The following is a 24932-nucleotide window of genomic DNA, read 5'->3' as shown; positions in this document are numbered from 1 at the left end:
TGACGCCCACCGCCCACAACTCCCTTTTGGGCCAAGACCCCTACAACACTGTGAAATTTCAGATTTAAATAGCTGAAATCATGAAATTTACAAATTTTAAAATCCTATGACTGTGAAATTGACCAAAATGGACCAGGAATTTGGTAGGGCCCTACTCATGAGGCTTGAGCTCTGGGGCTAAAAACTGCAGTGCAGATGTTCCCACTTCGGTTGGAGCCTTGTTTCCTGGACCCACCCCCCTTGCAGGTTTTAGAGCCTGGGCTCAAACGCAAGCAGGAATGTCTACACTGCTATTTTTAGCTTTATAGTGTGAACCCCATGAACCTAGTCAGTTGACCCCAGCTCTGAGACTCATTGCCCCAGTGGGTTTTTTGGGGTTTGGTTTGGTTGGTTGGGTGGGTTTTTTGGGGGGGGTTTTTTTGGTTGTTTTTTTTTCTTCTTCAGTGTAGACATATCCTAGAAGCATAAATCAATATTTATAATAGGTGTTCCTCACACAAAACGGAATTACTACAACAGCTACAATAATCATGTTTTAAGATTAATATTTTCCTTTGTAAGACATAATGGAATTGCTACAAAATTTTGTACAAATAAGTATAAATCAGTCTGTAATAGAATAATTATATGAACACATACTCAGTCCTGTTCTTCAATGGTGCAAATTGCTTAGCAATTTTAAAAAAAGCTACAGCAAATTAAAGAGATAACTGATGAATGCTGATGTCCTGAAATAATTTCAACAATTACACATTATTTGTAGCAAGAGTATTGCCAGCAGGAAAGAAAGAACAGAATGAGGGATTGGAGAGAGGCTACTGAATTAAGGAAGGGAGAAATAGTGGAATGGAAATTTAATTTTCAAAACTGGCTACCAAGGACAACTTCAGGCCAAGGACATTTTGTCTCATGGTCAGTTCATCCCAAAGATGAGCAAACAAAAAACAATTCCTCTATAACAGAGGTTCTCAAACTGTGGTCCGCGAGCTCCATTCAGTGGTCTGTCGTAGTTCCCTCTAAGCTGCGTGCCTGGGCATACATACATGAGAGAATGAAGGGCCACCCACCTAATTAGTGGAGTGGTGCGGGCATGGCTCCACAAATTAGGTGCCTGGACCCTGGAGAAGACGTACATGTAAGGTGAGGTGGTGGCCTTGGTGGGGAATAGGGGATAGGTGGGAGGGGGCAATGGGGTGAGAAGAGGGAGTGAGGGGAACTTGGGACGTGCAGGGCTGTGGCGGCCAGAGTAAAAGGCGACTTTCCCCAGCTCCAGGGCTGCGGCTGCTGAGGAGAGACCCCCCTCCTTCCCAGCCCCAGCTTGGGGGCTGCCACGGCGGGGGAGAGGACACATCCACTGCATTAGAAAGGTAAGACTACTGATATTAAAATAGGAGTTGTGAGCTTTTATTTGTAGAACAAAAAAAAGTTAATTATCATCAAGGTTTTTTTATATAGCACTTGCATCCAAAGTGCCTTACAATAGTTAGTTAACAGTACAAACATTTGGAAAGATCATTAAGCCAAGACCCTCAGCAGTTTTCAAGCGGTCCACAGAAAAAGAAGTTTGAGAACCACTGCTATATAAACACATAATGGGCACAGTCCATTATTTATGACAGTTCCAGCAAAACAATAAAATAAAGTGCTACATTGTTATATTTAGATAGGTAGTAGATCAAAATCTTTGTATATATGTTAGAGAATAGGAATGGAGTTTGGAAGTCAAACTCCTGCATTGCCACTAACTTCCTGTGTGGCCTTTGCACTTTCTGCTCAATATTAAGAAAACACTGTGGCCAACTAAACATTAATATTCAATGGCAAAAAAACTACATTAATGCAGAGTTAAGGTTGCTTGGTGGTATGTCGTCCCCTTTTAGAACACTGAGTTGAGCAAAATTCAAGTCTGAAAACCAGGTACTGCACAGTTAAGGTTATCCATGCAACCTTAACTGCTCTCTTTCAGCCATTTAGCACATACCTTTACTCTGACAACCCCACAGTTGGTGAAATGTACAAGCTCTTTGCCTCCTTTTACAAGCCATTCACTTTCACCCACAGGATTCCATCTAACACTATTCAAGGGCCAAAAGGAAAAAAATTCAATGCCCAGTGTGAAGGACAACTTACGTTACAGTGGAATGGTGTTTCTGGTTATGTTTCAGAATGGTTGGAGGGTAGAGTTTGTGGCAGGCCCAGTGAGAGAAATCACACAGTTTCTGTTCCAAACTACTGACAGTTCTGAGAGAAAGATCCTCAGACTCCTGTCCATTAGGTGTACCCCATCTCTGAGAAACAGTGAGGTGGGACAGCTTGTAATGTTTCTATACCATATAGTACACACTTTCTGATCAGCCATGAACCCTCCAATTAATGGTCTTACAACACTTAATAGCTTTCAAGCTATACCAATTATTCAGTTGCTGAGCCTGGACACAAATATCTGCTGCAGTCCAAATCTGCTTACAACATTGCATAAGGTGTACACCAGGAATAAATCATTTCTGCCCAAGTGAATTATTCCACAATGACCAGTAGATCATAAGTTCTTAAGTCACTAGTCAGATGCTGCAGAGTGGGCAAAACATGATGCCAATGCAGGTCACTTATCTCTATCCAAATCAGCAACCCCTATGTCATAGTGTACTCCTTGCTCTCCCACAAACTTGTACAACCTCAGGATCCAGGAATCATCCAGAATCTACATGCTGAGAACGCTGGCTGTTCAAGGTACCTGCATTGTCAGTTCCAAACCTGCACATTACATGTCTTTGGAATCACCACATTAATCTGCCCCAAGCAGGTAAGCTACTACCCACCCCCAGGAGCTAGTAAAATACAGATTTTCTCCAGTAATTATTTCAAGGCTTGCCTACTCATCCTCATTGCCCACCCTCCCTGCAGACATAACTCCTTTCCCTGTCCCTACATCCCAACCTACTCCCTCCCATCTCACATAGTCCTCTGTCTCTGACTCCTCCCCCATCAATATAACAAGAATGTTGGTTAGACTGCCCAGTGACTGTTGTGTTCACAATAAGCTTCCCCCTAAAATAAAAACATGCTGCACTGTAACAGAGACAACTTGTATCAAGCAACGTAAATTATTAAATCTCTATTGCACAGGTGTACAAAGGTTCAGATTAGGAATATCAGTGGCAGGACATTCATCAGGGGCAATGGCATCAGCCACATTCCCTTAAGGTACCCAGATAAGCATATAATGACTGCATAGAAATCCTCTCTCTCCAAGTTTTTTTTCCTTTATTGATTCATGAGCAGTGTAATCCTTCCAGACTACACATCTGCACATGCAAAGAAGTGAATATATTCTAAAATACCATTCTTAATTTGGGTCCCCCAAAGATTTTGTGTTTGCCATGCACTACCTTGGGTAAAATTCAACAGATTGAGACCATTTTGACCCACATCACATGGAAAGGTTCATCTCTAGCTCTGCGCAAAGAAACCCCACCTAGAAACTTTTTGGAAAAAAAAAGGCTACTTTTGGGGGGCTTATATCTCCACAACTTAGCTCAAATTACCCCAAATTTGGGCACTAACACTATGCTACAACCCCCAGAGGCATACCAAATTTCAAAAGGAATTCAACCATGCATGTCAATTTTAGAGGACTTAGCAGCATCGACCTTTGATCAGAAGTCATAAAGGAACCCTAACTATAATGGTTTTGCCATGCCACTGTAATTTAGTAGTGGTGAGGTATCTTCATACATGGACATGTTTAACATACACCATCTTATCCATTATGAGATACTGTTACCTATGTATCCTGCACCTGAATGTTATGCAAAACCGAAAGCACTAACACAAATAGTACTCGGTTCCAATAAGCGCAAGGCTGCCTGTGTTTCTATTTCTAACCTCTATCTTGCAAAGAGCCTTCCCAATTTCTCACTCCCGCCAAAAAGCCAAATTCTTTGTTCCTACGATACACACACATCTCCACACTAGGGATTGAATTACTGTTCATGAAATGAGGACCAGAGGCTCTAAATTTCCCAGAGTTTGAGACCAAGGACCTGATCCAAAACCTATTCATAACAGCAGAAAGACTCCATTTGGATTAAGCAATAAAAAGAACCTGTGAAGAACCTTAATCAGCTTTCTCACAGTACAATTTTTATACAAGATAACAGACTGCAGATAACACCTGACTTTGTCCGCTTCTCATGAACAACTAAAATTGAGTTCAGAAGCTTTAGAAACTTCATTTCTGATAGAGCAGATATTGTACTCTGTCCTAGAACTGCCCCTCTTCCACTCTAATCCTAGATAAAACATGCTCTGTTGGATAGACATCAGGCTGATCTTTGGAAAAACATATTACAAATCCCTGCCTCTGAAAGCATTGCATCACTCGACCAGTTGGTTCTTCTACAAATCACACTCAGACAGTTGAAAAAGAAGACATTAAAAGGGTAGGTTAATTCCTGGAGATCTGAACAAAAAATAATTACTACCACCACTGTCTTTTACTGAAAGTTCTGGAAAATGGGCATCCCCATAATGAGATAACAGGATACTGGACATATTCTGATGAGTGAAATTTAGAACACCTGTGTCAAGGTCCGACACAAACAACTGCTACATCAATACAGGTACATACTTAACATGCACACACACAGAGCCATTAAAAAGGCCCTTATTTTCAAAAATGTATGCATTTATCTTTCACGTGTGTGATATCCAATGCCCACACTTTACTTTGGATACTTGTGTGCATGGTGCTTTACAAAATTAGAAGACATGTTGCTGTCCTGAAGATGTAACAGTCTAAGGCTCTGATCCTGCACTTCACTGCACCAAAATAAGGCCCATAGAAGTCAATAGGACATACCAGTGTACTTGCATACAGTAAACCACATGATCAAGGCATCAGTAAAATAAATGTCTGAGTGAGATAACTGAAGGAACCAAAGGGCAGTTTCCAGACTGAATCTGGATTTTTTGTTTCATCTGAAGCAAATACTCACCAGCAACCACATACCACACAACAGAACCACTAACCCAGGAACCTATCCTTGCAACAAAGCCCATTGCCAACTGTGCCCACATATCTATTCAGGGGACACCATCACAGGGCCTAATAACATCAGCCACACTATCAGAGGCTCATTCACCTGCACATCCACCAATGTGATATATGCCATCATGTGCCAGCAATGCCTCTCTGCCACGTACACTGGTCAAACTGGACAGTCTCTACGTAAAAGAATAAATGGACACAAATCAGATGTCAAGAATTATAACATTCATAAACCAGTCGGAGAACACTTCAATCTCTCTGGTCACGCGATTACAGACATGAAAGTTGCAATTCTTCAACAAAAAAAACTTCAGATCCAGACTCCAGCGAGAAACTGTTGAATTGGAATTCATTTGCAAATTGGATACAATTAACTTAGGCTTGAATAGAGACTGGGAGTGGCTAAGTCATTATGCAAGGTAACCTATTTCCCCTTGTTTTTTCCTAACACTCCCCCCCCCCCCCACGTTCTTGTTAAACCCTGGATTTGTGCTGGAAATGGCCCACCTTGATTATCATACACATTGTAAGGAGAGTGGTCACTTTAGATAAGCTATTACCAGCAGGAGAGTGGGTTTGTGTGTGTGGGGGGGGGGGGGGTGAGAAAACCTGGATTTGTGCTGGAAATGGCCCAACCTGATTATCATACACACTGTAAGGAGAGTGATCACTTTGGATAAGCTATTGCCAGCAGGAGAGTGGGGTGGGGGGAGGTATTTTTTCATGCTTTGTGTGTATAAAAGATCTTCTACACTTTCCACAGTATGCATCCGATGAAGTGAGCTGTAGCTCACGAAAGCTTATGCTCAAATAAATTGGTTAGTCTCTAAGGTGCCACAAGTACTCCTTTTCTTTTTACAGTACTTTTTAGGACCAAATATGCAAAAATGTACAATACCTGCATACAAACAGCCATACTGGGTCATAGCAATGGTCCATCTAGCCCAGTACCTTGCCTCCGACAGAGGCCAATGCCAGATGCTTCAGAGGGAATGTACAGAAGAGGTTAATCCCCTGTCATTCAGTCCCAGCTTCTGGCACTTGGAGGTTTAGGGATATTGAGAGCATGGAGTTGCATCCCTGACCATCTTGGCTAACATTCATTAAAGCTGTGAGTTTGTCACAGAGGTCATGGATTCCGTGACCTCCATGACTTCTGCATCGGCTGATGCGCCTGGCCTGGGGGCGCCTCAGGCAGCCCCTGAGCCAGTCGACAGGCCGCTGCTGGGGCAGTCTCGGGCCACCGCATTCCCCTCCCCGAGCAGCAGCAGAGGTTTGGGTGTGGGAGGGGGCAGGGGGACAGGATGGGGTGAAGCAGGCTCTGGGAGGTGCTTACCTTGGGGGGGCTTCCCAGAAGCAGGGACATCCTCCTCACTGCAGGCACCACCTCCAGAGCTCCCATGAGCTGCGAAGCCAGCACTCTGGGCAGAGGCAGCACGCAGAGTTACCTGGCCACACCTCCGCCTAGAAGCTGAGCAAGGGTGATGTCCCCGCTTCCAGGGAGGCATGGAGCCAGGTAGGGAGCCTGCTGGTCCAGCCACCCACATCCCCCCAGCACCAGCAGGGATCCCAGTCCATGTGCGCCCCCCACCCCCGCCAACACTGCCATGTCGCCCCCCCTGAAAACCCTCCACTCCCACCCCCGATTCAGTCAGGGCCATATAGAAGTAGTCATGGACAGGTCACGGACCGTGAATTTTTGTTTACTGCCCATGACCTGTCCATGACTTTTCAAAAAAATACCATGACTAAAACGTAGTAATAATCATTGATGAACCTATCCTTCATGAACTTAGCTAATTCTTTTCTGAACCCAGTTATACTTTTGGCCTTCACAATATCCCCTGGCAACGAGTTCCACAGATTGTGCGTTATGTAAAGAAGTACGTAACCTGCTGCTTATTAATTTCATCGGGTGACCTAGGTCCTGTGTCACATGAAGGGGTAAATAACACATCCCTATTCACTTTCTCCATACCATTCGTTATTTTATAGATCTCTATCATATCCCCCCCACCGTCTCTTTTCTAAGCTGAAAAGACCCAGTCTTTTTAGTCCCTTTTCACATGGAAGCTGTTCCATACCCCTAACCATTTCCGTTACCCTTCTCTGCACCTATTGCAACTTAAGAACACAGGTCTAATACAAAGGAGAGGAAAAAACTCCTATTGTACAGCTCTCCTGTGTTGGAGAAAACTTGCTCAAGAACAAAATGACTGGAAACCAGATTTTCCCTAATTGTCTTAAGACAAGTACTTAGAGCTCTAACTGAAGATGCTGAGCGTTTTGGTTATTCAGGTTCAGCTGCCTCTGCTATTCATTTCCCTAACTCAAACTTGGCATCTGCTGTAAATTATTAGGATTTTCTGGCAGATTTCCATGGTCAAAGTGATAGGTGGCTTCTAACCACCAGGTTAAAAGGATGGACAAGCATGAAAACTACAGCCAATTCAGCAATACATCACAAAGAAGAAATGAAGCCAACAAGATTTTATTGAGAATTAATCTTGCCAACTTAAATTCTCAAAACATGTGAAGACCTACTTGAAGAAAACAAAGTTAACTGATTCCCCCCCTCCCCCCTTGTTTTGTATTATTTGTATATTTTTCTAGCTCTCTCTCACACTTTCTGCAGGTTTAATTATTGAATCAGAGCAAGTATGTTTTCTGGAATATAATTTAGAAGAGTCTTATCCTGTGAACTAGATATATCTTCTCTACTGAAAATCCATGCTTCTCTGATAAGTTATTAGTTACCCTGTTAGGATACAGATATTCAGGCCTGTCTGTAAAGGCCTATACTCTAAGAATTTAGGTGTATTCTTATCACTTGGCTAGTTATAGAGGTATAAAAGAAACAATCAAAATCACTGTCTGCCGGTGTAAGGGCCTTCTCTTACTGTGACAGTCTGAGGCCCTGTTCTTAGGCTAAGGCCTTTGGCTAAGCAGCAGAGGCAGCCATAAGCTGGGAAGCGAACGGTCACTCCAACCTAGTCACATTGAAATAAGGTGCTATTGGGCTGTTAGGAATACAATCCTGTCCTGATAATGCCCATCACCTCCAGAGAAAGGGAAGTGCCTAGAAGATGTAAAAGGAAACTTAGTTTGAGAGCATCCTGTCTGGCAAGAACTCACTTATCAATAGCTGGGATGTGAAATCCTCATTTCTTTGTTGTTCTATCACTGTAGTCCCCATTTCCCTATTGTTTGTCTGTATAATCTCTGTCTGGTTCTGTGATTGTTTCTGTCTGCTGTATAATTAATTTTGCTGGGTGTAAACTAATTAAGGTGGTGGGATATAATTGGTTAAATAATCATGTTACAATATGTCAGGATTGGTTAGTTAAATTTCAGTAAAATGATTGGTTAAGATATAGCTAAGCAGAACTCAAGTTTTACTATATAGTCTGCAGTCAATCAGGAAGTGAGTGGGTGGGGGGGAAATGGGAATCATGTTTAGCTAAGGGCAGGAATGAGAACAGGGACACAGGTAAAGCTCTGTGGTGTCACAGCTGGGAATGGGGACACTAAGGAAGGAAACTGGAATCATGCTTGCGGGAAGTTCACCCCAATAAACATCGAATTGTTTGCACCTTTGAACTTCGGGTATTGTTGCTCTCTGTTCATGAGAGAAGGACCAGGGAAGTAAGTGGGTGAAGGAATAAGCCCCCAACATACCCTTTAAATGGTTTTTATTTATTCAAGCTCTAAAGTTATATAAGGATTTCAGAGTAGGGAAATTAGAAACAACACCATTTTCTGAAGATAATTTTGACATCAAGTACTTGGCCTCCTCCACTGGTCACTAATCAGCTGCAAATTTAATAAAATGTTTAGATCTTTTGTCTCTTCCCTTTTATTCATTAATCTCTATTATATCATATCAATAGCTAAGGACATAGTTCCCACCACTGCACTGTCCATAATACACGCTTATTGTATTTGAAGATTGCCAGGGGAGAACAATTTAGTTTATTCATGGCTCAGTATCAGATATTCTTTTGCATCTGCAAAGTGTTTTGTTTTCGCCCCCCCCGAGCATTTGCAAAAGGTCTGAGGGAAGGAAGAAGTTTACTTAGACTGCAAACTCTTTGGGGTAGGAACTGTTTTTTTTTTCTGCTTGTGCAGTGCTAGTACAATGGGTTCATGATCCATGAATGGAGCTCTTAGATGCTAGGTTAATATAAATATATTATTAAATAAATAATAAATAATAATCATAATAATAATGTTGTTACTGGTTGGAAAGAAAGGGATTGCTGCAGTTTTCTTATAGTGAAAGGAATTTTGGATAATTGTATTTATATATACACACGTATACATATTTTGTTCGTTGATGTGACATTCTCAAACAGCAGCAGTGGATAGAGCCTACCATAACGTTAGGTTTGTATTTTTTTAAATTAGACTATCCAAGTTGTAAGATGTAATGACAGAGATTCAAATCCATAAGCACCTTCAAGACATAAAAGGGCACGTTAATATGGCAATACTTCATTTGTGAGAGGCTGTGCCAGCTACACCATTTTTACAACCAAAATTGCCAGAGGATCCATGGATTGGTACTTATTGAAACGTCACGTCACATCCTCAGAAGTGAAAAAATATTATATTTAGCAAGCTTGAGAGTTTTAGGGAGGAGTGAAATGAAAAGAAAATCTAGAATAAAGAAGAGATGAGAAATCACAGTCCACGAACAGAATAAATCAAAAACAGAAGAACATGTATTTGAACAAACTGGAAACATATTTTACATGGAAAAAACTCCTATTAATTAAAAGGACTGCTCTTCATATCAGCATAAACAAAGGGTCTTGGAAGGCATCAACCCATCTTTAAAAAATAAGTCTTTAAGAATAGTTCAATACAGTAGTTAGTCACCATCTGAATTGTAACGATTATTACTAAGCAAAACAGAACATTCTGTGGTTTATACCATATACTGAAATGTCCAGTAGTTTGATGTGCCATATGTATGGCAAGCTGTATAAAAGCTGTAGAGATGAATTAATTTAATAAAGGGTAAGTAAATAACTTTGTATAAGATAATTTTAGCTCACTGTACAGAACTTAACTATTTTAGCATGCCTGCTAGTTTTACAATTATCACTCAGTTTGAGGTTCATTCTTCTCAATTATTAAGAACAGTAGTTGACACACGTCTTGTGGTTAGGACCCTCTTGGGAACCATAACTAATTTCCAGGCATATATAGATAGATACATCCACACAGTGTTCAGTAATCTCTGTTCACCTCCCTGACCCTAACCCCACATTCTTTCAGATTTTCTTTCCCTTTGCTCCCTCTTTCAAAGATCAGGGTAGAAGGGGGAGAGCTAGAATAGCTTTATTATGGAGTTATTGAAACAGCTTCATTACATGATATTCTCCAAATTATCCAGTACTATTAACAGGCTTAGAATTAGACGATCATCATCTTACAGTAGCAGAAATTGTGCATTATGATGAATTTTGAGAGCTACTTATTACAAACTCTGCTAACAAGTTTACTGTAACATTTTATTAATATAGTAGCAATAATTTCAGCGTAGATATACAGTAGTTACTGTGACAGTAATCTTAATAATAGTTGCCACATCATAGTACCCAAAATATACATACTTAGGAGAGTGATTTTCTCACCTAAGCATCAAAAGCATCAGTCATCTGTAGAGACTGTAGGAGGTGCCAGTGTCATGAGTGCACCAAGTAGTTGCTTGCCCAACGTAGTGATTAAATCCTAGTATACTACATCCACTAGTGGGCAAAACAAAGAAATGGCAGGCTGATAATACTAGTGAATTCAATGCCACTGAGGCCTGATCTACACTGGAGGGAGGAGGGGGAATCGATCTAAGATACGCAACTTCAGCTACGAGAATAGCGTAGCTGAAGTCGACGTATCTTAGATCGACTTAGAATCACTTACTTCGCGTCCTCGCAGCACGGGATCGACAGCCGCCATTCCCCCGTCGACTCCGCTTCCGTCTCTCGCCGTGGTGGCATTCCGGAGTCAATGGCAGAGCGATCGGGGATCAATAGATCCGGCGGGTAGCGTAGACATGGCCTGAGTGTTACACAAGTGCTAATGGTACAAAGGACATCACAGTCAAGATACAGTAGAAATGGATTGTAAGCACAGTCTTATTTGTCTGCTGAAACACTGTACCTGTTAAGCCACCCTACGACTCTCTCTCTGCAGTATGAAGATGAAAGTAAAGCTATTAAAAAAAAAAAACCCACCAGCAGAGAGTACAGTAAATATACTTAAAGAAAGCACTTCAGAATCTAGTATGGGTGCACATACACACACATACTCGTACATACATTTTGCTTTTGTTGATAGGGACACTAGCACCAAAAAGTACCCAGATTATTTTTTCTGCCCCTTTATCTTCAATTTTTGTTCCACGCATCTTCTATGAAGATAAGAACCTTGGGAGCACAGAATGTGTAGCAATGTGGCTGTGAGGTGTAAAAGTGACTATATAGCCATTTTAAACCTAACAATATATTCTGAATGTTACTAGCAGACCCACAGCTTTGAAATGTTAGTGATCAAATGAAATTAGAACACATATACATCTATTTCATTCATTCTTCTCATGTCAAGCAGGTATCCTTACCTATATTGAACGAAACTTTATTTTTGTCACAAGAGGAATAAATCTCTTTAGGCTGAGGGGGGGAAATGATAAGTTTTTACTGATAAATCATTTACATATAGTAATACCAATGAATTTAAACAAAACAAAAAAATCTTTGAATTCTAGCAGTTCTATATATTTTGACACACGACGTATTATGCAACTAACTGTGACTGGAAAGAGAAAAAAGTAAATACTGACCTTCCACTTCTGAATTGCAATGGAGATGCTGCTACTGCCCCTTTTAAGAAGTCTTGCTCCTCTGCCGTATTATGCTCATTGTAAATTAGTGGAATACCATCATCCTTAAAATTGGAGTGTGGACTTAGTTCTGCAAAACAACTTTTATTACTTCTCCTTGAAAGATCATCCATGGTAGCTGGTTCTTCAGAATTTACCCCCTCCTTATCTGCAAAAACCAGGAATAAAATGTTTTGCAAAAATGTTCATACAAGATGAACACACAGCAAGGGGTCTTTAAAATGTAATATAGGAATTTTTACTTCATACTATCTTTCCTATTATCGCAGTAAGCTGACATCAATTAGAGAAATCTATCAAAGTAACTAAAACACAATGTTCTACTTTGTATCAGAGATCTTTTTAGAGACATTTCATTTTTTTTTAAAAAACCTAATTTTTAAAGATACCCAATATATTTTAAGGCTTTTGGCTTTTCAATTATTTTGAAACTTTTCTTTCTGCTTAGAACTAGGAAGTGTTTCAGTATTAAGGTTGAGATTACCAACCAGAAATTGGATATAAAAAGTAATTTAAACAGTAGATACAATCAAGATTAAAGGAAAACTCTCAAGGTTAACATGTCCTCAAAAGGAACCTACACTAAAGCCAATGTAAATGTTTCCCTGATACTGAAAAATGTATTACTCCTTCAAAATAAAGGCTGCACCACCATTAAATTCTTTTCTCCTTAACCAGACAACAAAGCAATATCATGGTGCTGGGATCTATGGATCAGACTGTAGATAGGCACATGATAGGAGGGCATAAAATCACATGGTAGAAGCACATATTGTAGAGTGCCTCTTTATATGCTTATTTTGGAGTAAGAACAAAAATGGGATAAACAGATTGGTACTGGCATACACTGTGTGCCTCACATTACAGTTTGATTATTATACTGAATATCTTGCCATTTTTATATTCCAAATGACTCCTCATTACAAAGTTTTAATTGATTTTCTGTAACTTATTTTCAGGATAGCAATGCATCAAATAGTTCTCCCCTTCCCCACAATAAACTACTGTTAACACTTTACCGTATTTAGAGTTTGTATAAACCTACACAAATAAAACCACATAACAGGGTGCACATAATCACAGAAACGTAGGGCTGGGAAGGGAATCTTAAGAGGTCATCTTGTCTGGCCCCCTGTCCTGAAGTAGGACCAAGTACACCTTGACCATCCCTGATAGGTGTTTGTCTAATCTGTTCTTAAAAATCCTTCAGTGATGGGGATTCCACAACCTACCCTGGTAACTTATTCCTGTGCTTAATTATTGTTATAGTAAGAACATTTTTCCTACTATCTAATCTAAATCTCCTTTGATGCAGATTAAGATCATTACTTCTTATCCTACCTTCAGTGGACATGGAGAACAATTGAACACGAGCCTCCTATTTGGAGACTGTTACCAGGCTTCTTTTCTCAAGACTAAACATGCCAAGGTTTTTTTAGCCTTTCCTCATAACCTTTTATAAATTTTTGTTACTCTCCTCTGGACACTCTCCAACCTGTCCACATTTTTTTAAGCGTGGAGCCCAGAATTGACCACAGTACTCCACCTGAGGCCAGTGCCAAGCAAAAACAGGACAACTACCTCCCACAATTACGTACGACATTCCTGTTAATACAACACAGAATGATATTAGCCTTTTTCACCACTGCATCACATTGGATTTTCAGGTCATAGAAGAGCTCCTAATGGAGGATTACTGGCCTCTTACTATCCTTCCTATCTTTCCTTCACATTGGGACAGACAATATTAAAGGTACAACAGCAAACTCTTTGAGAAACTGCCAGTTCTCCTGAATTCCTTTTTCCTTTGGCTTTTCTGTCCATGAGACCTTACCTACCAGTTATCTGAGTTTGTTAGAGTCTGCTTTTTTGAAGTGCACTGTCCTTATTCTGTTGCTGTCACTTTTTCCTTTCATTAGACTCATGAAATCTATAATCTTATGATCACTTCCACTCAAATTGACTTTAAGCAACAGACACATGGGAGCCTAGTGATTTAGGAGCCTAAGTCCTGTTTTCAAAAATGAAAGTCAATGGGGATTTAGGCACCTAAGTTATATTTTAAAATGGGACTTAGGTACTTTGAAATTTTTACTCTAAAACATCACATGGCTCTAGATTTAGGGCATGTCTACACTTACCGCCGGAGCAATCGATCCAGCAGGGCCAATTTATTGTGTCTAATGAAGACGCGATAAATCGACTGTCGAGCGCTCTCCCATCAGCTCCAGTACTCCACCGGAGCGAGAAGCGTAGGCAGAGTCGACGGGGGAGCGGCAGCAGTCGACCCACCGCAGTGAAGTAGCTCTAAGTACGTCGACTTCAGCTACACTATTTTCGTAGCTGAAGTTTCGTAACTTAGACCGACTTAGCTTGCCCCCCCAGTGTAGACCAGACCTTAGATACTTGAATTACATTGAAATGCTCTTACTCTCATCAGGAAGAAATATTTTATCCGGAATGAGATTTCCCTGAGAAGCTGTTCTATATAAGCGAGCCCGGGCACTGCTGACTTTCCTAACCTCCATTGGGTCCACTGGAGGCTTCGGGAAGGAAATGGAAGAATCTTCATCTTTTATAGGCGATGAAAGTAGTTTTGGCTTCTATTACAAAGAAAGATGAAGATCAGGTTATACAAATGTTATATCCCATTTGTATTTCTATATAACCTAAAATTACCAAAATAAAACTTTGTAACATTCACCATATATTTTCTTCCAACTTCTGACTAACTTTAGGTGAGAATTACACAGCAACCAGAAAAAAATCTAAATTTTCTTTAACAAAAATCATAAGCCATTCCATGCAACAGAACAAGTTAGACCAAATATGTCAGTATGACCAGAGAGCGCCAACAAAAATAGGCACTGAGGAAAGCATGCCTAAAACAAGTCCCAAGAGAAAACTCAATTGCTGATAGAATTAGCCATAAACTAGCTTTAATTTAGCAATTTATTAAATCTAAATAATATTTATTTCCCTTAAATAAGCCATCTACATTAAACATGTGCTTCATCACAAAATTTTGTGCCCAATCCTGAAAGACACTAAGTATGCACATCTCGAAGAAGGCCTGCTATTTGCAGTCCTACTTCTTAGGAAGTTGACTTAATTTATAGAAAATTAAAAGTACCCATTTGAATACTATTAATACTGGTTATGCCCATTCCTATTATACACTGTCCTGGGCACATGGATCCACACATCCATGAACTCTAGGCTACTGCAACTCCATACACTGGATGAAACCACAGACCCTGTAAAAGCTCCATCTGGTACAACATAGCAGTCCATGTGCTTAGCAACTCAGATATCCATGAATTCATCACCCTCGGGGCTCTGCTTTCTGCACTAAATCTCCATAAAATATAGAGTCCAGCTGAACAACTGTTTTAATCCTCAAAATTCTCTAGCTACCCAAAAAATTGTCCCCACTACCTTAATAACCATGACCTCCAACAACAGCTATATTCCACTGGAACAATAAAATTTTCCACCAACAGAGGCAAGCTCATGAGTATGGAAGACAATTTTCACAGAAGCTGGACCTAGACAAGGGGTCGGCAACCTTTCAGAAGTGGTGTGCCGAGTCTTCATTTATTCACTCTAATTTAAGGTTTCGCGTGCCAATAATTCATTTTAACGTTTTTAGAAGGTCTCTTTCTATAAGTCTACAAACTAAACTATTGTTGTACGTAAAGTAAATAAGGTTTTTAAAATCTTTAAGAAGCTTCATTTAAAAATTAAATTAAAATGCAGAGCCCCCGGACCGGTGGCCAGGACCCGGGCAGTGTGAGTGTCACTGAAAATCAGCTTGCGTGCCATTGGTTGCCTACCCCTGACCTAGACTATGGAACCCACTCTCACAAGAGATAATGACAACCACAGACCTCTTAACTTTTAAAACTAAATGAAAAACTCATTGCTTTAACTTGGCTTTCCTCAGTAACTTATTTTCACTACCCCACAAACCTACCAAAAGACCCCACTATAAACTAATCAAATTATTGCTTCTACAGGCTGTGGCATCTGGCACTGGACACCCTACTGTGTTAGCCCTCTGCCTCAGCAAGAGTGAGAGCTTTGCTGCTGTCTGCCTTGCCTGGAAACTTCAAGACTCTGCTAGTCTAAACCTTACCCACAAGGTAAGAACCAGTGAACCCCAGTTCCCAAGAGACACAATCCTGCAACGTCCAGTCCGTCTCACTGGACGCTCATAGAAATTATTAAGTTCGCTGTCTCCGAAGAGACAGAGTACACATCAGCCTACTAGATTAGCTCAGTGGTTCTGAACCTATTTACCATTGTGGGCCACAGCTTTGTGCTGATTGGGCTGCAGGTTTAGAACCACTGGGTTAGCTAAAAGAACAGGAGTACTTGTGGCACCTTAGAGACTAACAAATTTATCAGAACATAAGTTTTCATGGGCTACAGCCCACTTCATCGGATGCATAGAATGGAATATATAGTAAGAAGATTATTATACACACACACACACACACACTAACTATATATATACACACACACACACAGACAGACAGGAAGGTGGAAGTTGCCGTACAAACTGTAAGAGGCTAATCAAGATGAGCTATTATCAGCAGGAGAAAAAAACTTTTGTAGTGATAATCAAGATGGCCCATTTAGACAGTTGACAAGAAGGTGTGAGGATACTTAACATAGGGAAATAGATTCAATATGTGTAATGATCCAGCCACTCCCAGTCTCTATTCAAACCCAAATTAATGGTATCTAGTTTGCATATTAATTCAAGCTCAGCAGTTTCTCATTGGAGTCTGTTTTTGAAGCTTTTCTGTTGCAAAATTGCCACCCTTAAGTCTTTTACTGGGTGGCCAGAGAGGTTGAAGTGTTCTCCTACCAGTTTTTGAATGTTACAATTCCTGATGTCAGATTTGTGTCCATTTATTCTTTTGCGTAGAGATTGTCCGGTTTGGCCAACGTACATGGCAGAGGGGCATTGCTGGCACATATCGCTTTGGTAGATGTGCAGGTGAACGAGCCACTGATGGCGTGGCTAATGTGATTGGGTCCTATGATGGTGTCACTTGAATAAATATGTGGACAGAGTTGGCATCGGGCTTTGTTGCAAGGATAGGTTCCTGGGTTAGTATTTTTGTTGTGTGGTGTGTGGTTGCTGGAGAGTATTTGCTTCAGGTTGGGGGGCTGTCTGTAAGTGAGGACTGGTCTGTCTCCCAAGATCTGTGAGAGTAAGGGATCATTTTTCAGGATAGGTTGTAAATCTTTGATGATGCGCTGGGTTAGCTGATGACTCACCTTTCACTTCAACACACAGCACTGAGATGGTTTTGTAATAAAACAAGAATAAGTTTATTAACAAAGAACAGAGGTTTAAGTGCTACTAAGCAAGAGAAAAAAAAAAGACAGGTATGGTTACAAACAAAAAAATTTGAATACACTTTCTAGTGACTAAAACTTAATCTTAGCACATTTCAATTTTTGCCTAAGCAGTTTTCTTATTTACGTCTAGTTACCAGCACCTCCCACCTCCAGGCCAGGGGACCCAATGTTTACAGAATCAAAGAGTGCTGTTCCCTTTGTTCCTTAAGTGATCAATAACTATATTAACCCTTTATATTGACCAAAGTCCATTATCTCTGTCTCAAGAGCCAGGAAGGCTTCCTGGGGTGCAGACTGTCCTCCAGTTTGCTCACGAAGCTGCTGCTTGCTAGCTTTCTTTACTGTATATGTAAATATTCTTTTAATGTCCTCTGCCAATAATCAAACTGAGGAAACACGAAGTCCTTGGTCTATGGCAGGCTGAGTTTATGCACTGCCTCCCAAACACATTTTAAGAACATATTTCGAGTGCAAACACAACTCTGTACACAACCTGTACATACATCACACAATGATTTTGGGGACCAGCATATCACCAGTTTACATGATACCTTGCTTGACACCTGTTAGATACATATTATGACAACAGCGTGTCGGGAGTGATGAGTTTGTCAGGCCTGATTTGAGTTACAGTACGGTGGGCCCTCTGCCAGCTGGCAATGAGGAGCTTTTAGTATTACACAGGTTAGGAAGAAAAAGCTTGTTATTCTACCTATAAAACACTTGGGAGACTCTCACGATACTGCAGAGCTACGATACCACAAAGATTGTAAGTATCTAAATAGATCATACTAATATAGTAATTACAATAATTGTATAAAAATGCCTAATACCCCACAGTGTAAACCCCATTTTAAAGATAAGAACTAAACAAAGGTGCTTCGTTCATATATTTTTCTTTGATATATCAAAATAATTGCAATGTTATGAAATTGGAAATAGACTCTAAAATTTCCCAAAGAACTCAATATTGTGTGAGCTGCTATTATGAACAGAAATATGACTGCAATGAATTACTGAAGGATGTTTGTACTGTACCACTGATATTACTGATTTAGTGTGCATTGTACTACTTCATTAGACAACTTAATATTTTTAAAGTGTCCATTACCTTGTCACATATTAAAGACTAATCTCAACTACAAAACTAGCACATCTATAAAATAATTCAGCATTTTCTCAATAGAAGACATCAATATATATGTTCTTAAAAGTAACTATCCCAATTTTAAATGTCACCATTTGAATGGACTAGAACTGCCGTACATTATAAATAACTCAGCCACACTTTTCAATTGCAAGTTGCAGATCAGCAATTTCTAATTTCCTTTTCAATGCCAGTGCTACTTGTTAGTGTTTTGCACTTCACTTACCTTAAATATGAAAACAGACTGAGTCAATTTTCGACTTCTGGTTCTTAAGCACTACTGCAATGCTGTTGTATTGGGTTAGAATGCTACACAGGAATACTTAAATACCTAAAATACTGTTAGAGAGACAAGGTGGGTGAGGCAATACCTTTTATTGAACCAACTTCTCTGTTGGTGAAAAACTTTTTGAAAGTTTGTCTTTCACCAACAGAAGTTGTCCAATAAAAAAAATATTACCTCACCTACCATTTCTCTCTAATACTCTAGGACCAACACAGCTACAGCACCATAAAAAGAACTTGCATTCTCATTTTTTGAGGAAAAAATTCAAGAAATCAATTTTACTTTCTCATCCCCACCATTCTAATAAACCACACAAAACATCCACTTAACCAGTTTTCACATAATCCTTTTATACCACTACAGTGGGTTGGTACAATTCACAATACGTTATTTCAGCATTACATAGCATTCTTTCTAATAAGCACTCACATGGTCCAGTGGGCTGAGACGTGTACCAGAAACCAGTCTTGATTCACCGGATTCAAAACTGGAAGCGTGGAGACTAGCATAAAGAACATAAACAGAATATTAAGCCAGACCCCATTTGGTTTCCCCACAAAGGATCTTCTCCCCCATTGCTCATAAACAAGTGGGAGTATCTCTAATACTGTTCTTCTTTCCCCATAATCCTACAGATGCTATTCAACTTAGGTGTCAAGTAGAATAGCTCAGTGGGCGTGAGGAGGAAATCAAAGGACTGCCTGCATACTGACACCCTCTTCTACTTATTGTGTGGACAAAAAGAAAAGGAGTACTTGTGTCACCTTAGAGACTAACCAATTTATTTGAGCATAAGCTTTCGTGAGCTACAGCTCACTTCATCGGATGCATAAAGTGGAAAATACAGTGAGGATGTTTTTATCAACTGTCTGTGTGTATAAAAACATCCTCACTGTATTTTCCAATTTATGCATCCGATGAAGTGAGCTGTAGCTCACGAAAGCTTATGCTCAAAAAAATTGGTTAGTCTCTAAGGTGACACAAGTACTCCTTTTCTTTTTGCGAATACAGACTAACACGGCTGCTACTCTGAAACCTGTCATTGTGTGGACAGATAGAAGAAAAGGAATTGAAGTTCCTTGAACATGTATAACTCATTGTAAGTCCTTGCTACATCTGCTTCTGAGCAGTCATAAGGCGTGGCTGCAGGCAATGGCAGTGCAGCTCCTGCAGAAGCCATGCTGCTGGATAGAGGGACACCAGAGAAGGCAGGAGCCATCCCTGCAGTTGGCTCCTGCCGCTATCACAGAACTAAGATCTTGCCCTCTGTGAACTATGCTAAGCCACAAGCCTCTCCCACCAGAGGAGAAGATAACCAGTTATTCCATAAGGAAAATAATCTTAAACCTGTTTAAACATTTGGAACTCAAGGAGGACTTTTCTGAAATAAAAAAAAATTTAAAAAGGCTTTAGAAACAGAAATCTTATGGAAACGGTGAGATACACCAAATCTGGTGTAATGACTGTCACAGTTAGTTTCAAATCACAGGAACTTCTAGGACACACCGTTTAACAATACCAGTGAGCATCATTAAAAGATGAGAGTCTATACTGCTAATTACATCCTAACACAGGAAAAAAGAACCATAAACATTATAATAAAAAAAAAGAATCAATCCTTTTGCTGCTCAAATATAATAAAAAAATCTTAAAGTGGCTGTACCTAAAAGTGGAAGGTGGTCTATTTTCTGGTGTTCGTGAAGATGCAGATCCAAAAAGTTTCCTCTGGTCCTCCCTAGGTGTAAATGGCCTCTGAGTTCTTAAAGTCCTTAGTGCATTTCGTGCTTCATTTATTATCTCAGCACTGGTTTTCTGCTTAGGTACTGAAGGTCTATAAAATGGTTCTGGCTTTTCTACATTTTTATTCTTTGAAGAATGCATTCTTCTACAAAATACTTTACAGGAAGCACTGTGTATAGGAGGCACAAAATACAACACTACTTACAAGTGATTAATAATTAAGACATTAATAAATAATTCAGTTATCCACATGCAGTTAAAATAGGATTTAGAAAGAACAAAATTTGAGACCAGGGTGAGGGTGGGGAAAATATTCTCAGATATCTCCAGAAATCTCCTTGTACCATTGGAGTTCAAATAATATTGTTCTTCCCTCTTCATTTTTCAGTCCTATGGAAAATGATGCAAAATGTAGAACGTGTCCAGCTCAGAGTGTCTTTGATAGCAGGAGAGGGAGTTTAAAAACAAAACCCCACACAAAACAAAAACACCACACTTAGAGGCTGCAATGCTTTCAGAGTCACATACAATAGTTTCCAGACACCATAGAAAACTTCAAACAACACTATTTCAACACCCAAAACCTGATGATTCAGTGAACACCACAGTGATATTACCACAGCAGGAACTAGACAAAGAGCACGTAAAGAGAAGACTTTCTTGACCATATACTTAGAAAACATGCACTATAAGTTATCAGTCTTATTAAGTTCTCTATTGTAACAAGCTAAAAGAGGCGCTTGCCTGAAAACGTCAACTGTAACCAGAGCCAAGGAAAAGCAGCAAAGAACTTTAACTTTTGTAAGAACAAACATTCACACATTACACAATGAATTATGAACTAAAGCTGCAAGTCAGAGAATGATCCCACGTGTACCCTTACAGAGCCACTGAACAACAGACTTGCTTCCAAAAATTGCTAAGTCTAAAAAGTCAGTCAATATCCCAGTTCAGATTTTGTAGACATCAGTTTTCATTTTTCAGCAGGTTACCATCCTCATCCAAGTCAGAATTCTGCAGGAGGCTGAAGTTAGTTCCTTATTCGTGGTACCACTGCCGTACTCATGGTTCCCAGTTCCTTATTCAAAGGCCAAAATTATTTTAAAATACATTCATGTAAGATCTTTTTTTTTAGAAATATCAAATTAATGTTTTAAATGTGATAAAATTTTAAATTACTAATTACTTATTTATTAATTAAATAAGGAGCTGAGTTATGACTGTCAGTACATGACAAAATAATGCTCGGATCAACTCAACTGACATGTCACTGTGACCCACCAGACTGTTCTGAAGGACCTGGGACAAGTCACTCCCTGATCCGAATCTTTGTTCCTGAACAATATACTGCAACATCACACCACCATCCCACATTGTGCATAGGGATTGAAAAGAAGATGGGTTTTGAATGGCTGTTTGAGACAAAATACATACTGGGTCACTCCAAGTTATACGTCCCCATGATGGTTTTACATTATGAAGAGATGAGGATATGCCACTTTCCGCGCTGAACCTTTATTTCTGGTCTGACAAACATATTACTCCCAGTTTTATCGTTTGTTTGCATTGTTAGTTAACATGCAATACGCATGGGGGGGAAAAAAAGCAGTATTCAATCAACTTGCAAATCCAGCTGTAATGTTTTCACAGATACAATAGCTACAAATGAAGTCTACAGATATTTTGCTTTGTTAGATGAATTAAGAATAGGAAAAATGGCTAAATTTATTGAAATTTGTTTGTGTTAGATATACAGACATTTGTTTTTAAGTTGTGTGTTTTGCTCTTTACATAACAAAAATAAAATGAAGACACTGGTTGGACATAGTTGGGTCCCAAACAAACATACAAACGTGTTTATTAACTATATACAAACATACAAAGTCTAGCTTAATGCATGCTGCTGCTCTGAGAGGTTTCTAATGGCTTCTAAAATACAGAAAACAGTGACCGTCACTAGAATGCCCACAAACTACTTAAAAGAAATACTAACCTATTCCTCTATACTAAAATTAGTTGAACCTGCGAGTATCTTTGCTGCTGTACATGCCTCATGGCAACACTAATGTGGCTTGGTACACTTTAATGGAATTTGGAGAACTCTCTATCTCCACCTCCTTTTCTTTTTAATTCCAAAATTCCACCATAGAAATGCCTGCCATAAGTCTGACTAAGTCTGTGGAAACATACAAAATGATTCCCAGAGTTGTGCATTATCTCCAACAACTTTGTACCTAAAATGACAACAACTTTTCTTTAATGAACTCTACGGTTCATGCAAATGATTTTGATGACTTCTACTGAACTAATCAATATTTGAAACAATGTTTTAAAAATTAATGCTATATTCGAGTTACATGGAAAAGTGTTACCGAGAGGGCAGATGAAGGATTTTTCTGGGGAAGAGGCATTTCATTTCAGGTTTCAGTAATGCCAGTTATATATTTCCCCCCATTAATGAGAATTTCTAATTGCTCTTACTTGCTACCCAGACTTCAAGCATAAGTATACAAGCAACTGAAAAGTGTCTTTTCTTCGCATTTTTTGTCACATCAGTTAAAATTTGTTCATAACATCTTGAGTGAGAGTTTTATATCATATTTGCCTCTTCAGCACCCTCCTTTGTGTTAACACTATCCAACCCATTCTAGCTAGTCTCCAGCTGAGAAGGTTAGCCCTCTACCTGTGAGATGCAGGCCCCTCTCCCACTGCAATGGGGCCCAATGTTACACAAAACCAAAACCTTCAGCCTCACACCAGGTCATGCAGCCAAAAGATCACCTCCAGTATTCAATGGACTGGTAAAATCTCCAAAAATATCAACTGGGCTTTCCTTTTCTTCCACTTCCTTCCAAAATGCCTGAGATTTTTCAGAGTAGCAGCAAGAAAAGGAGTACTTGTGGCACCTTAGAGACTAACACATTTATTTGAGCATAAGCTTTTGTGAGCTAAAGCTCACTTCATCGGATGCATGCAGTGAGCTGTAGCTCACGAAAGCTTATGCTCAAATAAATGTGTTAGTCTCTAAGGTGCCACAAGTACTCCAACAAATTTCAGCATAAGCTTTCGTGAGCTACAGCTCACTTCATCGGATAAATCTGTTAGTCTCTAAGGTGCCACAAGTACTCCTTTTCTTTTTGAGATTTTTCATAATCTGTGTAGTTGCACGTGGCACTGTCTCATTAGTTTCAATGCGTATTATCAGTGGAGACTCGCCAGATGACTTCATAATCCTGTTTAATCCTGCAGTTACATCTTGTATCTTCACTGGAAGAAGACAGTACACTGTCCTATTGTTCCAAGAGAAGTTCTTCAGATATCCTAATAAATGAAGCTCTCTTGGTTGCTGCTTATTTCACACCTCAAGAACATCCATCAGATGTGTCCCCTGTAGTTTTCTTCTCCATTTCTCCAGAGACAGTTTCTTTTGTAGTTGGCTTACTAAGTTTGATACTCCTAGTGAAGTTGAGCCTCCCAGTTCTTATTTCCTTCTTGGTCACAAATAAACTGCTCATTCCTTTCATTTCTACTCCCTTCAATTCCCTTAACACTGATCCTTCCCCATGTGGCATCTGTGACAATGATTTCCAAAATCCTGTTGTCCAAGAAGTGTTCATTTTCTCAGGTGCCTCAGTGTTGCAATTTATGCTTTCAAACTACATATCTTCTCCTCCCAGTGTGGCCACCAGCTTGGATTTCACACTCCAGAAATCTAGTCTGTCTTCCAGCAGAAAGGACAACATAATACATCCAAGAAACGTCACAGCATCATCCGTATCTTCTACCTGGAGCAGAGTCATACCTAAAACAAGAATCACGCTTCCTCTCTAAACTGCCACTGACACTCATCTGATTTGCCACTTCTGTTCATCTGACAACTGACCTACACACTAAGCCTCAATGCTCAGCCCCCTCCCTTGCAAACAAGGAGGGAATAACCCACCTCAGAAACATCAAATACAGGTTTTGTTCAAAGACACAAGGGTCTCGGTGATAAGGCCCACACTGAGACACAAACAGACCTGCCTCACCTGGCCAGTTCTGGAGTCCACAACTCAGTCACATCACCCTCACAGAGAACAACCAGACAAGAGATGGAACAAACACAACACTCACCAAATCCCTGGACCTGTAAGCATAGGTTCCACAGGTTTCACCTTCTGAAACATCCGTCTGCTGCTCCTTTTACCCTGATAAAGGGAGTGGATGTGTTTGGAGGTGGTGGAGGAGGAGGGCTGGTGAAATGGGCAATGCTTTTCCATACAGATAAAGGGCTTGTCTATACTTACGGTTAAATCAGCACTGCTGTGATTAATGCAGTGGTATCAATTTAGCAGGTCTGGTGAAGACAAGCTAAGTTATGGCAGAGCACTCTCCCATCGACATCTGTACTCCATCTCCCCAAGAGGTAGAAGGTAAGTGAGCA

The 24932-nt window shown here is 40.0% G+C and overlaps 1 protein-coding gene across 1 annotated transcript in view; it reads right to left on the bottom strand.

Moving 5' to 3' along the window:
• The window catches only part of ARMC2 (armadillo repeat containing 2), a 119758-nt gene extending 99083 nt beyond the window's left edge, over nt 1–20675 (bottom strand). Inside the window, exons 1-5 of the mRNA XM_074948204.1 lie at nt 20430–20675; nt 19196–19268; nt 14389–14560; nt 11898–12105; nt 10979–11134 (exon numbers count right to left, since the gene is read on the bottom strand). Coding sequence (XP_074804305.1) covers nt 10979–11134; nt 11898–12105; nt 14389–14560; nt 19196–19268; nt 20430–20647 — 827 coding nt within the window. The 5' untranslated portion in view covers nt 20648–20675. The remainder of the gene's footprint in view (nt 1–10978; nt 11135–11897; nt 12106–14388; nt 14561–19195; nt 19269–20429) is intronic.
• Nucleotides 20676–24932: the final 4257 nt, after the last annotated feature.

This window comes from Natator depressus, chromosome 3 (assembly GCF_965152275.1).
Source record: "Natator depressus isolate rNatDep1 chromosome 3, rNatDep2.hap1, whole genome shotgun sequence".
Lineage (NCBI taxonomy): Eukaryota > Metazoa > Chordata > Testudines > Cheloniidae > Natator > Natator depressus.
Note: the sequence above shows the minus strand (reverse complement) of the source record. Positions and strands in the feature narration are given on the sequence as shown.